Raw genomic sequence first — 18,830 nt, 5'->3', positions numbered from 1 at the left:
TCGTGTGTGCTGGTGTGACCGGCTTAAAGCTTGGTGTGGGGAGCTGAGGGAGTCTATTTAAAGGACACCTCCTCCCACTTATGAATGATTCAACCAACACGGTCGCCCCTCCCCCACCAGCTCATCAAGATCAGCTGGAGGAAGAGGTGGCTGGCCAATGGGATTACGGCACCGGATTGTGTGTGATTGAGAGAGACCGGGCTCGGACAAGTGCAGCGGCTGTGGTTCTGTTTGTGTGCGCTGGAAATGTAGGGCAGCTGCTTACTCTCCCTCCCTCCGCCACCTCTCTCTCTCTCTCTCCGTATCCTTTCTCTGCCTCTCTTTGTCTCCAAATCGCGCTGCCGTAGCAGCACTTGCCTCGGCGACCACTGTCATCATTGGTGCAGATCCACTTCCGTGTTTTCCGAGGCTGAGTGTTCTCCCTCTCCGGTGGCTCTGCTCGAGGACCTACAGAGGGTCATGTAACATCCCAGAGGATCCATTATCCGTGTGAGGGTGTGTGGGTGTCTGTGTGTATGTGAGTGCGAGTGGGGGGACGGAAGGTGAGGTGGCATCAGGATCCATCATGAATTCTTGTTGGAAGATGAAGATTCAGGTACAGCTCCTTCTTCTTGATGTGCTGCCTTTGTTTGTTGTCACTTCATATCCGTCACTGCTGTCTATGTGTCATGTCGTGTCTGAGTATAAGCACCTTATCGTCAGCGAATTTGGTCGCGTCCACACAGAGAAGCGCTGAGAATGATAAAAGGAAAACCAGCCTCATCATAGTTTCCATTCAGCGGTTGTTATGGTGAGGCCTCCTGTCTCCGTGGCGACGGCTGCTTCTGCTGCAGTAGCAGGAGATGAAAGAGTGGTCGAGAACGTGTGGGCTAGTCTTGTTTGTGTCTGATGAAGGAGGAAAACAGGAGAAAGTAAAATGGTGAGAGGCTCGTCTGTAAATCGTGAGGAGCAATACAAGTACAAGTTTATGATCTCATCCGGCAGTCTGGGATTCAGCAGCACAATCTCAGTGGGACTGTGAACCCTGTCGACATGTTTACAGTCGGTTCATGTGCCACAGGGTGTTTACGTTTGTTTGTGTGCCAGCTTCCTCTTCTGGATGTGTAAGGCTGACCCACTTTCTCTTTCCCTTTTGTTCTGGATGATACTGTCTTAACAAAAATGACCATCAACTCTCAGCTAGCTTTCAGTGTTAGTGTAGCAGTGTTGCTAAATTCACGTATGCTAGCATCAGATATTCAATACAATCAAGAGCTAGTAATAGCATCTCTACTCCAAGTTCACAAAGGCAAGTCACCTAAACTGTCAACGCAACACAAACACAAAGACAGCAGAGCGGTCAAAAACATCCGTTATCTGCCTTTTTTGTTGCGTGAGTAGTTGCACGACACAAGCTAGTAACAGCACTGCAGAAGTGTGTTGGATGTTTTCCTCGGTGGCGCTGACTTGTTCTAGGCAAACCCACGCAAGATGCTCCATTTGTCACTAAAAATTCTCTGCCCATGTCTTTGTGTCTTTGCTGTGGGGGCTCTGGTTTCCTCCTAAATGTGCATATTAGGGGCTTTACAACCTACTGTTACACCTTTTAACCAAGTAACTCATTTCTATAAACTGTCCATACACATATATCTTTTACTTTTGTATTAATTGTGTATAGGACAGTGGCATGTCCCACTGATGTAGGTATTCCTTATTTTCTTCATGAGTTTATTAGACTGCTCTCACAAATATGTGCAGACTTTCTTGTTTTTGTTTACATGAAGTATCTTTCTTCATTCTTGAGTTAGAGCTGCAACAATTGTTTTGACTGTTGACTAGTCACAGACTGCTTAACTACTTCTTTTCTGTCCTTCTTTTTGCTGCTGAATTTCCCCTTGTGGGACAAATAAAGAAATATGATCTCCTCTCTTAACGATTAGTCTACATATGACGTGTACAGTTTGACAAGCGTGGCAACATGTCTGAACGAACACGTATTACATTATAATTACATGTAATTATAATCATTGCAGTTCATTGTTGATGTTCCATGTCTGTATGCATTTTTTTTGTCTTAAATGTTTTTAAGGTGCGAATTCAGTTAATTGGTGTTTAGAACCCTTCTGTTGAAAGAGTTTGACTCATTTTCTTGCAGACATGCCAACAAATTAGTTCAACAACGTTTTTCCTCTGTCCAATTGTCGTTTAAAGGAAAGCACTCGTTCTCATGAGAGCAGTGCTCTTCAGATATGCAGCTAAGTAGCGCCCGCTTTATTTAGCTCTACTTAAAATGCTGTTTTTCAGGCACATCTTTGCCAAAAACGTCTCCTCGTGTAGACTAAATGTGGCCTCTGCTGGACTTGACACACTTATATGTCTGCATCTAGTCCACAGCTTAGAATATCAAATCATTGACTGATGCTCCGAATCACAGAGCTTTGTGTCAAATCTGCAGCTGGGGGGAGGGATGGGAGAAGGTGGGGAGGAGGAGGAGGGGAGATTAATGCAGTCGCATGTCACGCTGAAGCTTAAAAACTGTTGACGAGGGAGAGGATGGCGGGGAGAGAAAGACGGAAGGCAACTTGGATTTGTGAAAGTTCTCTCCTTGTTTTCCTCAAAGGAGATTTTATCCTTCAGCACTAGCAAGACGTGTGCGCATCATTACTGTTCTGGCTTGACATTAAAGTGCCGAAAAGGGGTTGTTTCAAATGGTTTCATATTCCCTCTAGACGGCAAAGCTTAATGCGACTCTAAGCAGCTGCTAAGTGCTTCAAGCGATGAAGAAGTTAGAAGAAGTCAGTGGGCTTCATGCTGCTCCCGTTTTGTTAAATTTCCTGGAGTTTCGCATTCCTGCACGACTGGTCAATTTCCTCCCAGTTGAAGCGTCTTTATTGTCTCGGTGAACAAGTGTGTGATGGCGGGATTATAACTGGAGGATTACACTGTATAAGATGGCTAATGAGAAAAGGGTGACGCTGCATCAGTTATCCGTACTGCTTCACAAACGTCATTAATAATAGATACTGTTGTGTCAGAGTGCTTGACCTGAAGTGGAGCAAATGAAGAAAGCCCGCACGCTTTAATCCTCAGTCTAGTTTCCGACTGTAGTTACTCCACGCGTTGACTGTTAAACATGCAGCGAGCATAACAGTCCTGCCGCTGCTCTGAATGTAGAATTGTCACTATCCCCTTCTGCATCCTGTTTGAACACGTTGATGTCATTATGCCACTGATGAAGAGAGATGAGCGCTAGAAGAAGATGCGAGGGCGAATAACATCCTGCTGCGGAGGAGAGTGCTCGCTGACAAATGGATGCAAAAACGGCAGATTTGTGGTCCAAACTGTGTCTGCAGGGTGTTTTCTGCTCCCTCCTGCACTTAACTGTCTCATTCAGACACTTAGGGCAGAGTGATGCTCATGTGTTGCTGAGTGACACTGCAATTTAAATTTAAATATGTTTTTGAAGGAGGATTGTTCCCTTTGGATTTGGTATATGATTGGGGTACTGTAAGTGGGTGATGTGATTTGTCCATATGTTGTTATACATGTTCACAATACAAGAAGAAACACCAGGATTAGTCCAGCTGATTGTTTGATGAAGAAATATGGAACACCAGCAGAAAAACCGAAGCCGTTCTTTTTCAAGAGCAGTGTTAGTCACAGATGAGAGACATGCTGAATATACTTTAGCGACAGTGTTTCAAGTCCATCATCTGCCTCGAGTCTTCTGCCCACTCCTGCGATTCCTGCTTGCACTGACTGGACAGGAAACCATGAAAAACCCACCTTGCGTCCCACCACTGTGTGTCTGGTAGTGTTGTCGCCCAGATGTGAGCGGCTGCCGACACAGATAATATCATTGATTCTCTGTATCTTCTTGCGCTGGACTGGACTTGCTGCCTGTTTTTGTGTGTTTAACGCGACCATCGATGACATTTGAATGAGATGTCTCAACTGCTGCCGAGGGAAAGCGCTTATCTCTGTCTGAGACAGAAATCCAATGTCTGGATGTCTGAAGGAACTTGTTAATTAAACAGAATGTCTTTGGCCCATTTTTAGGTCTGCATTGGTCAGAGAGGCTCCCTGCATCAGAGCAGACATGTGAAAACAGGATGAACTTTCTGCTCCTGACTCCTCCCTCTCACCTCAATGAAACCTCAAGACACAAAGTGAAACATGAAGTCTTAGCTGAGGTGGTGCCTCATGAGCTCATCTCATCACTAACATGATTTGAGATGCTCATTTTAACTCCTTGTTGTACGCAGTAGTGGTGCAAGAAGATAGCGATATGCTCAAACATTGCGATATTGTATTGATATTTTTGCTGAAATATGGCAATACTGGTATGATAATATCTTGCTATATTAAGTGGGCTGTATCAATATTTAATACATAGATAGCTGGATAAGATGCTACATTTGTGACACGTGTTTAATACTAATTACATTTTCTTTCTGTACGTTGGAGGTATGTTGAGTTCACAACAATAATTTTCATCCACATGAGTATTGTACCACATCATCTGATTTTTTTTTTCCCCCTTTTAAATGAAGGCTTTTGTTAACGAAAGTGACCATGTATTGCTGAAGTTACAGTGTTGCAATATATCATCACCACTCCTGTGTATTGTATGGCAAGATGCCTGGAAATACACAGCCCTAGTATGTAGAAAATTCAAAGACAGGAGAGAGCCGGGACTTTGTGCTCATGAAGTCCGAGTCTCTCTGAAAACCATGCTAAGACTGTTGCCGTAAGAGCCCAAACCACCAGGCTGCTGAGTCCTACCCTGACTAGTCAAAACACCAGGACATCATGAAAGTCCAAGTGTGAACATTTCAAATATGTTTCCATTCGTTATCTCATTTTACTTATCCACGTCATTTCAGCATTTTAGCCTACCATGTCATAAAGCTGAGAATTCCAGTAGCACCTTTTGTCATGTTCCCATTTTAACTGTTATTAAACACTGGAAAATTCTTTACTGTTGAGTATCAAACCCGTATTTGAAAATGTATACTCATACACATTTGCCAGCTTTATTGGCCAAAACTAACATCTTCCAAATTGTTGTGTTCATTTAAAGTCAACTAGAAAAACAGACAGATAAACTGAATGAATTTCAACGATTAAATAAGCTTCTCGGTAAATAGTGGCACCAGTTCCCTGTGGTTGTGAAGAGCTGGAAATTGAGGTCTTGCACCAGTGGAAGTAAGGCACATCAATATTGCAACTTTTCACTTTCTAGATTTGTTCTTGCAAATAAAAGGGGTGTGACTTTTGAGCGGATTCTATCTGTCTTGTCAGTAGCGTCCTGAGGTCCCCAGTGAGCGCTCCTATTGCTGTGCAGACACAATGCCCAGTGAGTGATAAGCTGTCAAGGGCAGGAAGATAACACAAGTGTGTTAGATTAGTTGGCGACGCTCAGTTGTCCTCATGACAAGGAATAAACAACCACAGTAACTTAACTCCTCAAGAACTGTGATGAGGAGAAAACTGCATGCATGCAGCGAGTTCTGCTCAAGGTAAAACGCATTGTGAAACGTGATGTTTTATCACTAAATGCATGACTATAACATGTTCCTTCATTCCTCCGTCTGATCGGTATCACTTGTTTGACTCGTCTCTGTCTTTGTCTTGGTCAGGACTCAGCAGTCGCTGCTCATTATTAAAGTACCCATGGTTTACTGTTTATATTATACAGTAGATATATATTTTTCTTTTTTTATCTTTACACACATTTGTAATGATTCTTTCCAATGACTTTTTACTGTGAAACACTTCACTTTAAATGGCTCCTCTATTTTAATCTTTGTTAACAGGTTTTTTTTAACTCTCGTGCTCACGAAACTCTGGGATACAAAGAGTCTGAGTAAATGAAGATGTAGAATTATCCAAAAGCTTCCATCTTTTTTAGTGAGCCGCTAGGGAGTACTTACGGCCAACCTTTCTCAAACTGCCGTGCATGTCAGTTATACTGCGCGCGCTTGCCTCAACATCATTGATAGATACTCCACTCATTGATGTGAGAGAGTGTGCCTTGTAAATGGTCCTGAAATCCATCTTGATATTCAGGTATCCACTTGGTTTGAAATCTGAAACGACCTGCAGTAACCCCCGCGACTGCGTGGTCGGCTGCTGGCATCCTTTTGTGTTTTCTTCTGACTTTTATTTCATGAACAAAGCCCAGGACAAATTCTTGTGGCGTGAACGCAGACGAAATAAAGATGAGGCCGGAAAGTGGTCTTTGTCGTGGAGGTGGAAGGTCACGGTCGAAACCGTTGTCACTGGTGCAAATGGTGGCTTCATCTCTGTTGAAAAAAAGTTTCTTCCAAACTTTCTGCCACTTCTTTAGGAGTTTTATCTTAAGAGATTCCTGCTTAAAAGACAGCTGAGCCCGTCTCCCCGCGGGCCCAGTGCAGCGCTACCGACCTAAAAGTTCTTCTGAATATGACCTCTACCCTGCATCCCTCTCCCTCAAGCTTTTTCAGTCCACCAAACTTTGTTCTGAAGGTTGTGTTATCGGAGAACGTTCCCAACTGACCCTCAGAGGGGCAGAGGGAAGACAGTGGGCTGTGAAACATGAGCCACTTCTTCATCAGAATTATACATGAGCCCTGACAGAACACGGTTTCATGCTGTCACTGAAGTTGACTCATGCGCCGTGTTGTGGGAACACGTTGAAACCAGGACATGAGAGAGCAGATTTAGGGTTCATTCACACCTCTTTGTGGTCCATCTCTCCTCTAATTGGTGCCGACTTGAAGAGATCCTTTTAACACTCCCTCACTAACCTGAACGGCAGCTCTTTTAACTTTCAGATGGATTAAACCAGATATTGACTTGTACGATTTTTGTGATTGAGCTTTATGGAAACTGCACTTTCATCTTTCGAATGATATTTTCAGGTTCAAACAACAAGAAAGGCTTTGAACCAACTATTTTCTGTCGATTGATATTCTGTTTTCGGGACCATTCTGGGGAGGCTGGAGCGTGTCACAACTTCATTGGGCGTGATAAGTCTAGCTGATGTCAGAGGAGGCAGGGAACACAACTAGTCAGTCTCACAAAAATGAAGGTAAATGAACAAAAAAATCCAATATTGGCGTCTCTTTCTCATTCTAAACTGACAAGAACATGATGTGACGAAGGTTACTGGGGAGCAAAGCAAAGTGATTTGTGCATTTCAACAGGGAAATTATATTGATGAAGAGTCACAGCTGAGTTTGTCTTTTCATTTTTGCTGTTTATTTCTACATCCAAGTGTATGTGTGTGTGAAGAAATTATGGCAAAAATGAGAGAACTCAGGGCAGCAGCACGAAGTCCTCCATCACCATGGCAACCAGTCATGGTTAAAGACACTTATTGAAGACATGGCAGCTTTCACCGTCCATAAACGCTGTGTTTGTCAAACGCCTTTAATGTTCTCTTATTTTCGGATGAGGAGGAACACGACCTCCCTCTCCGGCCTCTTAATGACGCGAGGTGCACTCTCCAGGCGAGAGAAACAAATCCTGCCTGTCAGCATGCAGTCCCATGCATGATTGAATTCTAAACGGTAAAAGCCAGCAGCCACCCGGAGGCCCTTGATGTCCTATTGTCTTAGCTCAAGTCTTGACCGAAATAGTAAATTGAATTTGTTTTGCCATTTTTTTTCAGCATTTTCAAGTAGCCTCAGGCAAATCTCTGAGGCTGGTTTCATTTATTTTCTTTTTAATCTTCAGTGGTGTTGGTTGTTGCTTAAGCATGGCACCGTCTTCATTCAGGCTTATGTGCAAGATATTTTGTTCTTCTGTCTCAAATGAACTTAATTAAATAAGTATACATATGAGTTGTGATGTACTAGTGACCCCCCATGAACGTGAGACTGAGCCAAGATCAAACTGAATACAGAACACATTTGTCTTTTTGCCATTGTGCTGTATATCCAAAGGAACCCAGAGGACGCCACCAAACGCAAGTCTCTTCTTGACTTAGCTCGTGGCCAATCAACCATGAAAGTTTTTACAAAATGCGTCTGTCCATTTTGGAGTTATTCTCTCGCATATGGACAGACAGATGAATACGTCCACGTTTGGCCAAGGTTGTTATTCATTACATTAATTTTGCGCTAGCTTGACACAGTAAGGGCTCTCCTTCCCCCCCTCATTGCTGAAGTAAATAAAGTAAATAAGGGCACGTCAGTAACGTTTTTGTTGAGGATTTTTTTTTATCAAGCTCTTTTGGTCTTTCCAGGAAATCCAGTCGAAATGAAACTGATTCTAAAACAAGACTTGTCTTGGCTTCCACTACACAACCTGTTTAGTTAGCGTCTCGCTATTATAATGATTTTGGACACTGTTTTCTCTCAGCTTAAGTTGGACCCAGTGATAATGGTTGCTACAAGGCCCTCCCTTCCACTCCAGTCTAAAGCGTAGAGGTCCAGAAGATTGATGTTATCTGTATCTGCGATCTGGTTCTACATACGTGCAAAGAGCCTCGACTCAGCTCTGTCTTCATCACAATGGAGCGTCCTCTTGACAGAGATACAGCAGCGATCCGTCTGCCAATCCCACAAGCCATCCTTCCTTCCGTTGTGAACTAGACCCTGAGGTGCTAGAGCTCCTTCTCTTGTGACTCACTCCCAACCAGCTGTTCCGCCCCATTCTGATTGACATGCATGACGGCCTCTGACTTCAGGAGCTGCTCATCAGTCTGGCTGCTTGGTACTTCGAGTTGACATTGAAATACCAATACAATATTCATTATAGTTTCCAGAACAGATGGTTGTTTGTTTAATTGAGCATTTTAATGACATGAATATGTGTTTGCCTTGAATAATTAAGGCATACCTGACAGGTGCTGTAAACAGATGAAAGGCTCAAAATACAATGGCAATATGCACTGAAATGTCTCATTATTCCTTTGAATCAATGTATTTCAGTCTGTGAGGTGAAGTTTCGGTCATGATATTTTCCTCCAGAACTTGCTTCAGCTGTACAAAAACCTGTTTTCAAACTGCTAGAAGTCTTTCTGAAGACATCAGGAGGACATTTCTCAGCCTCAAGAGAATCACATTCAGTTACAATTTAGAAGCAAATAGCAGCAAATGTTCTCATTGCTGTCTTCGTGTGGAACCTATTCAACCATGCACTGATTTGTTTGGGTTTGAGTCTGGAGTGTTTAGTCAAACCCAGACTGAACTGGGTCTTACGTAACTGAAATAGATTCCCATTTAGGAAACAAACAAGCTTTGATTACAACTCTTTGCTGCCGACGCTATCTGTTCCAGGGACTCACAGATCACAAAGATCATCTCATTCGATAACTGTATTTAGCATGTGCTGAAGACCAAGTATAAATAATCGGACTTATGTAAGACAATGATCATCGTTCACAGCATTTCAAGTTATTAAACCAATGTCCTTTGGAGTTGTGCTGGTGGTAGGTCTATGACTGATGTGTTTCTCTCTCTTGTACAGAATGAAAAGCCGTTGGGTCACTCAGCAAGCCGATCTAGCAATATATCAAAGGTGAGTGAGTCAAAGACCTTTTCTCCAAACACAACATATGATGAGCTGATCAGTCAGGAGATAACAGCAGTGGTGGATGACGTCCAGACAAACTCTCTTCTCTTGCTCATTGTCTCCTGCCGGTCCTTCGTCTGCCGTCCACTGGTCCATTAAATCTCGCTTGGGTGTTTCAGACCTGGCCCTCTTGAGCCTCTTAAGAGGATAAACCATTTAGTTGTGCTAAAACAGAGTCACTTCATCTGCACGAGGCAGATCCAGCACTTACGCTTGATCCATGAGTAAGGCACTTGCCGTATGTCCTCAAACACAGCCAGTGTTTGTCGTCGCTCAAATGCAAATATTGTACCCGTCTGCAGGACAGTGATTCACTTTAACTAGATGGTCGACTTTAGACCTACCATTGTGCTCAGACTTCCCAAACAGAAGGAACTCTTCAATAGCTAAAGATAGCATAGGAGGATTTGCATTGGTTCCTGAATGTCTGGAAGTTTTGTTTACCTTGAAGAAAAGCAAGTTTCGTGACAAAGTTACAGCTATAATATCTGTTATTGGAAAGCTAGCTCCAGGTGTGGCTCTTATGGCACCTGCTGGATTTCTTGTCATCACAAAAGCACTGGAGAAGAAATACTAAATACAATAATAGCAACGCAGGTGTGTGGGTTTGGCCAAAGGGCAATTGTTTTCATAAAAGTTATATTGCTTTCATCACGGAGTTTATCGCCCCAAAAGATTAAGGTGTTCGGCCTTCGTATATTTTCCATCAGAGTATATGTGTGTCCTGAAATTCATTATATCTTGCCTGCTATTTGTTTATCCCCCCATTGATTCGCCAAATGTCTTTTATCGAGCTGTTTACTAGGATCCAGCTGAAAGCTACTATTGAGGGCACGTACAAATTTTTCACATGAATGCCAGCACAGTCGGCGTTGAATATACAAAAGCCTTTTTGAGTGCTTTATTTGAGCGCCGGGTGTGGGCCGATGGCCGTCCGGCGGGAGTTTCTGCTCCGTGAGGTCAGGAGGCTTAGCTGGAGCCGCTTCTCTCTCAGTGCCAGGGAGTGGGGCGATGCTTGCGACATCGTTTTGGGGAGGAATTAAAGCATTACTGAGCTCCGAAAGACAAAAAAGCAACAGCCCACCGCTCAGTGGGCCTGCGCTGATCGTCTGCCAAACATCTGGCGCTGCTCAGAATTCATGCAGCTGCAGTTTGGCTGCGTTTCGTGCAGGTTTGCTGCGGAAGAAAACAGGACATTGACCTGGTAGGCAAACTGTTGTTTTACCAGTTAAGTAATTATATTGAATATAATGGCATTCAGTGGGCCCCTCCACTTAATGACATGGTTGGCTCGGAAAATTGCTTTGTTAACACGTAATTACAGGCAGTAAAATACGAGACGAAACTGAACCATCATAAAACACATACTGTTCCTCATATTGACATAAAGCCCCTTATTATTGTATAGGCTAACTATAAAAGCTCTCTGATGGTGCAGACCTCCAACAAGCTGCTCACTGTTATCGCGACTCTTTTCTCCCACATACTATTGCCTTACATTGATTTTATCTCAGTCATTTGATCTGTGAAATATCATTGATTGCTATGAGCTGGATGAGCAGTAGGAGCAAGAAAGAAAGCTCTCTCTCCACCAGAGGAGGTGATGAGTCCCTCAAAAGATTTGGTAATCCAGAGCACCCCCACATTTCATCACGACTTTTGTCCCATTGTGATCACTTCCTGCGAATTTCTACTTCAGAAGTAACAGATGCCTCCAGTTTGGATCAACCTCCCTAAAGTCACATCACTAATCCTGATGAACTTCATTGGTTCATGCTCATAATCCATGCCGTTTCAATGAAGTCTGACTTGATGTCATGTTGCTGGCTCTGTTTGATCCAGTCTGTTCTTGCCCAAGGCTCGGTCCAGACTCCCACGGGAGGTCAGACTTTGTTAGATAATGCTGGAACTTCCCTCATCCAACACTGCCCCTGAATCCTCCACCCGACTGGTTTGTCTCCTCTGTTCACAGATGTTCAAAAGCAAAAGCACTGACATGCTGAAGGGCACAACTGGACATCAAGTTTTCTATTGATTAGTGGTCAGCCCTGAGCTGTAAATGACCCCCTCAGCTGGAATTTGAATCAATAGCTAATTAGCTTTATGTTGGAAAACGGCAGCTCCCCTCCCTCTCTAGGTCATCACCCAATTTAGGTTTTACACTAAACACAGGGAATTCCCAACATGAGCCATCTGTAAGTTGTTCTCCTCTATGGCGGGATGATGAGTGCTGGAGCATTGGCTCTCGATTGTTCTGAAAACTGGCCTGTGCTGGAGTGAAGTGCGACTCCAGAGGACACACGTGGCTCTTGGGTTGCCCTGTTTTTAAATAGATATGTGTTCAGTAGTCATTCGTATGTTTTTTTTATTAATAGAAATTGAATTATACAAATATTTGCTCGATACATTTTAAGACCTTGTATATTTACACTCTGATTGTTCATGCACCTTTGGACTTTCTTCCTACATTATGGGGACATGTTTAACGCTTGGGAATGGGAAAGTGTCAGAACTTCATTTATGTTTTTTTTATATTCTGAAGCCAGCAAATAGCCTTTGACACTAGACTCATGATATCTCGAATGCTTTTTCTGCTTACAATGTGTTCCTTTTTCAACAGAAGATGACTGCCATAGAGATTTGTATCCCTCTTTCTAATGCATGTGCACTTTCGACTTGAAAGTTAGCAGTCAAATATAAGGTTAAATTCCTGCAGCGCTCTTTCCTTCTTTGTGTCTACATCAGAAATGTGTTTCACTGTTCTATTTTCTTCGCTTCAGTCAGATTAACCTCCAGTATTCTGTTCTACGATGTCATCGCACATCAAAACATATCTTCTCTGAATTTGAAAGCTTATCCTGAACCAAGTCTTTCTGTTGATTTGACTGTCACCTCAAATGACACACAGACTGCCCTGTGATGCATATTTGATGGTTTGCTTCTCAGGCTGGCAGTCCCACTTCTGTCAATGCCCCGTGCAGCTTCTCCAGGACATCGGTGTCTCCTTCCAGCCAGGACATCTGCAGGTACGCCAGAACTTGTGTTAGTGGAGAGTTCAGCCTCGCATGCAACGGCCAAAATAGACTTTTAGGATTTTGACTCTTTGGGTTTTTGTTTTGACTACAATAAAGATAAAAAATAATTTTGTATTCAATCAATTAATTTTAATTTAGTTTAATACAGATATTTTTTATAATCCTACATTTGGTGATCAGAAGCTTGAGATGACATTCAGTCTTTGCTTTGTGAAAAGTCCAACCTAACGTTTATCCATCATGTAAAAGTTTAAAAGCGCAATCTCATCACCTTCATTGTTCTTCCAGTCATTGTCAGATGCATCATTTCCTTTTTTATCTCTCTCTCTTTTCCTAACCGCATTCCACTTCCTGCTTTCGATCTCCATTCCCCTCATCAAAATGCACACACTGACACATCAGCTATCAGGATCAGAACGCTTTGAAACACACGACTGTGGTTCTGCTGAACACTAATGGGAAAAGCTCTCGGGAGTCCGAGGGTCTCACCGTGACGACCATCTGTGCAGATGCTCCCCTCGTCCCCAAACAGATAAAATGTGACTGGCTGTCTCTGCTGCGCCCCCCTGGAGTCCACATCAGGCAGAACGGGTCGCTCAAGTTCTCTGCTTCTTTGAACGATGTGGGACAGCGCATGGACAGTCTTTGTCGTGGTCTTCACTTCATAGACCGCACCTGCTCGGAGGGAGAGCTGGAGTCCAAACCAGAGCTGGTATCAAGCAGGTGGTCCCACATGCTCAATGGGAAGATGGCGTCGCCCGCTAACCCTTCTGGTCACCCGCAACTCATCCCCTCTTTTACCAACGACCACAAATACATGGTCGCCTCTCATGCAAACTCTTCACCATCCCAGATTCCTGCCCCGCCACCACCCTTGCCCACCCCCAAGTCCCACCTCCAACCTCACTCCTCCTCGAACAGCAACTTTCTTCGCCTCCTGCTCCCCTTCTCCCGGTCCTCCACTTCAGCCAGCCTGCAGGCGTCTGAGCTGGGCAGCTTCATGTCACATCTTCACATCTCCAAGTCCTCAAGTGCCATCTTGGAAGGCAGCGAGTCAGAATTGGCGCCGGATGATGAGGTGTTTGGTGACCACAGCAGTCCAACTCTTAAAGGAGCTCAGCAAGTGAAAACAAAAGGGGGACGTGGACCGCTTGTCGCCCCCTTGTGCTACATGGATGAGGACAGCGACCTGGATTGCTGCCCGTCCCCTTTGTCGGAGAAAACCGAGCCGTTGTCCCCATATTCACTGTCTGGAGACTGGTGCAGGTGCGTGACTGTCTGGGAAGTGTAATCCACTCCATTACGTCTTAGAGACCCCCGTATGCCATGTCGTGGCAGCAAACCCCTGAGCAATGTTAAGTAGTGGAGAAACCTTTAGTGCCGGCGGAAACCTGAAAACACGATCAGTCGTCCTTAAAATACCTTTTTATTGCTGCTATTAGTCATCAGAAAGCAGACGCACACAACATCCCCTCCCCACCAACACCTCTGTCCTCATCCAGCCCCACTCTTCCACATCACTCCTCATACTTTCTCATTTCACCTGCTCTGACGTTTCAGTCGTTCTGGCTCTTCACTGTCCAGGTTTGTATTCAAATGGTTCGATTGATGTTATAGAAATCTGGAGGAAAAACGGAGGCCAAATGTGTGATGTTGTCGTGAGTTTGCTGAGCTGAGATAGGAGCTGAAGATTCAAGGATAAAGAATTGAACTTTTTCTAAAGCTGCAGAAGAGCATGACTTGTATTTATCTGAAGATTTCTAACATGCTCTATATCTGCCTCAGAAGGTGCCTGACTGGTTGGTTGGAATAAAAGTGCACCCACTGTGGCTCTTTGAGGACCAGTTTCACATCCATGCTGTAGACTAAAATATTTCTGGATTTCCCCCGATAGCTGGACTTCACTTTCATTTTGACAGTTAGTTGAAGTGTTGTGACTTGCTGTAATGACTGATCTCAACCGTTCAGTTCTCACGTTCACATTACTGCAAACATCTGCTGTGAGAAGGAGCAGACTTAACTCTAAAGACTGTTACGTAAGTGCGAATGTGTGGCCACTCCGCTGCGATCAGCGGTCGCAGATTAAACTCTGTCGACGTCAGTTGAGAGCTGATGGAGAAACTTGAGTGCTTAGACCTGCCGAGGTGAAGGAGATCAGCAGGTGGATTATTGGATTCAACTGGGTGCCACGCACACACAACTCTTACACGTGTGTGCTCACACACACACACACACACACACACAGCTATCTCAGGTGGTGTGAAGTGTGGCGCAGGACCTTGGTTGACCTTTTGTTGTGTGAGTCAGATCATTAGGGTGGTTTTAAAACTTTAGGTCTGTGTGCATCAGGTTGTTTAGTCTGGAACCCCCCACCAGGGAGCTGCCTCGCCTAGCTTTTCTTGATGTGGAGGAATGTTTTGAGTTCCTCGTGGATGGCTAAGCTTCTCGCCCGTTCTCTTAGGAACCATTGAAACCACTGAAAAGCGACAGTCCGACCTTTACCTTCCGAGAACTATCGTCTCTGACTCATATCTGCACCTGGTCCGAGCCCGTTCCCCCTCAGCTGCAAACCATTCCGGTATAACTCATTGTAATGAACACCATCGGATCACAGCCATTGAAGTCTATAGACAGAAAACCCATAAGAATCAGACCCTGAGACAGTCCATCATTGTTGGTCCCCAACTCCATACAGGGGCCACATTGTTCTCACAGGTTGCATTTTTTCAGGCTGCAGCAGAATTATTAAACGTTGACCCTTTTTTTCAATTACCAACTGCAGAATGACTTGATGGGCTTGCGCTAACACCCTCTCTATTTCATCCCCTTTCCTCATTCGGCCTTTTGATGAGCTAATATTTGAGGAGACTACTGGGAACTTCTTAAGCTTTTGCTTCTTACCATGTGAAGCAGCCAGAGTCTGTGTTCGTGATTAACCCTCTTAAGAGATAACAAACTGTGGGTACATTTCACTTGAAAGACCAAGGTGGAACTTTACTCTCTGGTCTCGCCCCATAAAGAGGATGAAAGCAAGATGGTCGCGTTACTCCAGGCGGACGGCTAATAACCGAATTGGACTTGCCTTTATCAGCTCTCGGAGAAATGGAACTGAATTTGAATGAGTGCTGAAGTGAATTAGAACCATTGGAAACGGAGAACAGAGGAGGTCTAATGTGATTGGAAGCAGTATTGCAGAGCAGACAGATTCGTTTGGAAAACCAATGCCAGTTTCAGAGTAGAGCTTTGTGTGGTGGTGACGGAGCACACTGTTCAGACACGGTCAGGAATGGGAGGTCAGGACCGGATGTCGCGCTGCTCATTTTTCTCCTGTGATTTCTGGACTGTGTTTTACCTCTGACACATTCTCGTACTGGTGACTCATTCTGAATGCTCTGTCTGAAAAGCAGATATGTGCAAATAATTTGATGGTGTTACTTCTTGCCAGTGCAGGCAATTGGTTTTGCCCTGCAAACTAGAGATTTCTGTTGAGCGTCCATGTCCCATGTCATATGAAAATGGGATTTAACGTCATGAACTAAAGTCTAATATTACAATATATCTTCTATTAGTAATAATTTCATATTAAATAGTATAATATATTTGAAGTATATTTTATTCAATGTTTTTATTTTCACTTCTATTCATTTTTAACGTGTCTTTTCAACGGCAAGATGATTTGCAGAAAAAAATGATGTTATTGAGGGTGTGGATGGGGGTTGCCTATTTTCATTTTTTTCAATCTTTTCAGACTTTTTGAATTTGTGAAATATTGGAAAATATATAAAGTTTGGAATATTACGAGAAGAAATCTGAAATGTTAATCTTCAAAAATGATTGAAGATTCAAGTGTTAAATTGTTTTCATTAGAGGTTGGATTACATTTTTTAAATCATCTTAATTCAATCCAGTTTAGGTTTTATAATTCATATATCATGATCATCTCAATATTACCAGAATGATCCAATTGAATCTGTGCACATAAGCGTAAACATCAGGGTGGAAGTGCTCCAGTGATGAGTGAGATCTTAGCTGCACAAAGCACACAGAGCATTTTTTGTTTCCACCCTGAATTAATTTTAAATTTAAATGTGCTCTAGCTTGTTTTGTCTCCTTCATCATGGGTGTTCTGCTCACATCGTAGAATGTGATGCGCCTAGAATTGGTGCTCTGTAATGGTTAAATATGAAAGAAGCACTGTTTTGTCTGTGTAATGTGGTGTCTAAGGACCACACAAGTCGCAGCTCTGGTGGAGAGGCTTCTGACATCTGCAGCTGACTGAAACTTTTCCTTTCCTTTGACCAAGTTTTGAAATGACTCTGCAGAAGTGTCGAGAAACAAAGACAGAAAGTAGTCAACATGTCACTCATATTTAATATCATCATCTTCATTTTGATGGTGTGAGAATGTTGCTGATGCTTTGCCAATAGTGTGCTATTCACTTTGCAAAGTGAATCGTTTTAACCCGATTCTACAAATTTCTCAGATTATTTCATCACCTTGTGGTTAATACGAAGGCATCGGTTTTGCTCGTAGCAAGTCCTTCATCTTCTGATCATCACAAACAAACAACAACAAAACAATGCAGACTCAACCTTTGTTTCATTGTCTGCTGTCGTTGTTTAGTCTTGAACATTCACATCCTCTTCTTTGGGGGAAATTACCTATTTGTACCCGCCTTTGTTCGTGTTGCTTACACCTCATCCACATCCTTCGGGGACGTAAATAGTCATTATCCTGTACACCGGCTTTCCTCCACGTGAGAGAGCATGTGTGTTTCACTGAGCACAGATCAGCACCATCTCTGCTGCTCTCTTTGGACAATCACTGGTTCCTGACTGTCGAAGGATGAGAAAGCACAAAGAGATGAATGGCCTCTTCATTTTTAATGACTGCATGTTGCAATAAAGCTTCACTGCAACACAAAATAATTGATCAAATATGAAAACGCACAATTAATCACACCGCAAAATATGCTTTTTGCTGCATATGTTTCCGTTTTGTCGTCGCATTGGCAAGATTCGTTCATTTATTTCACCTTCCTCGATTCCATCCCTGACTGGTGTGTGATGAGGCCAAACACATGGTCTGTTCGTGTTCTAAGGAAGCCGTCACGAACAAAAGCATTTCTGCTGAGTGACTAATGGCTTCTGTCCTTCAATGTGTCAGACGAGATGTGATCTGAGTAAAAGAATCAGGCCACATCAGACTCAGTGGAGGACTCTGACTCGTGCTGGAGAAAGCCTTCTATCTCCTCGTGGAGGCACTCAACACTGCCAACACTGGTCACTGCTTCCAGAGTCAATCTGTGGGGCGTAAGTTGCCCAGAACAAAGCTGTTCTGACTCATGGAATCACACGACTGCACATATCTGAGCGTGACACAATTGAGTCCTGGTGTGTAATGGTAGTTTGGAGTGAGTCCCTGTTTCTCCAGACTTGACTTTATTGAAATCACTCTCTCTCTGTTGTGCTTATTACTCTCTGAGTACTTGGGTTCATTTTTCTATTTTTTTCTTTTTCTGTCTTTGTATAATTATATATATATAAGTATAATTATAGAAGTATTAAGTGTGTTAAGCACTGCTTTTCACCTCGTTTCTCCTGAACAAAGCGGTTCACCAGATGTGACTACAAACCTCCCCTGGCGTGTCTTGTAACAATCTCGCTCCCTCAACTTCCTGATGTAATGGCGTTTTCTTTCGCCCTGTAGCAAAATAAGAATCTAGAAAAGTTAGGCTTGTTGTTCTCCCTCCTTCGCCCCTTCATCCCTCCACCTTCCTCTCAGATCTGTCAGTGTCTCATACGTTCACCGTATTCTCTGCTTGCTGCAGGATCTGTCACTGTGAAGGCGACGACGAGAGTCCTCTGATCACGCCATGCCACTGCACAGGGAGTCTGCGCTTCGTCCACCAGGCCTGTCTGCAGCAGTGGATCAAGAGCTCCGACACTCGCTGCTGTGAGCTCTGCAAATATGAGTTCATCATGGAGACCAAGCTCAAACCTCTGCGCAAGGTAAGACTTTAAATTGTTTGGTGTCAAACTTTATTAATACAAGAAAACAGTCCCACCCAGTTTGCTGCCAGCCCCATAACACACTGTTACACTGTTATAACATTTGAAAACCAAAAGTATTAATTATATTGTGTGTTCTTGATAAAATGTGCTGTGAATTCCTGTGGCTGCTTCTATAAACAAATTCAGTCGAGTCTAGTGAGTTTCACTCTTAACTTCTGTTGACGCATTTAGGTCATGA

At 43.5% G+C, this 18,830-nt stretch overlaps 1 protein-coding gene across 7 annotated transcripts in view; it reads left to right on the top strand.

Annotated features, from left to right (window-relative positions):
- marchf8 (membrane-associated ring finger (C3HC4) 8) overlaps positions 1 to 18,830 on the top strand; it is a 54,471-nt gene that overhangs the window by 29,200 nt on the left and 6,441 nt on the right. For 2 of the 7 annotated variants that reach the window (XM_053874373.1, XM_053874372.1), the window contains exons 3-6: positions 9,439 to 9,489; positions 12,490 to 12,569; positions 12,981 to 13,844; positions 18,409 to 18,589. In XM_053874373.1, coding sequence (XP_053730348.1) covers positions 9,439 to 9,489; positions 12,490 to 12,569; positions 12,981 to 13,844; positions 18,409 to 18,589 — 1,176 coding nt within the window. Of the gene's footprint in view, positions 1 to 168; positions 596 to 9,438; positions 9,490 to 12,489; positions 12,570 to 12,980; positions 13,845 to 18,408; positions 18,590 to 18,830 lie in introns of those variants that run through there. The other 5 variants (XM_053874376.1, XM_053874375.1, XM_053874374.1 and 2 more) reach the window with 4 other exon arrangements.

Source organism: Synchiropus splendidus, chromosome 9 (assembly GCF_027744825.2).
Source record: "Synchiropus splendidus isolate RoL2022-P1 chromosome 9, RoL_Sspl_1.0, whole genome shotgun sequence".
Taxonomy (NCBI): Eukaryota; Metazoa; Chordata; class Actinopteri; order Syngnathiformes; family Callionymidae; genus Synchiropus; species Synchiropus splendidus.
Note: the sequence above shows the minus strand (reverse complement) of the source record. Positions and strands in the feature narration are given on the sequence as shown.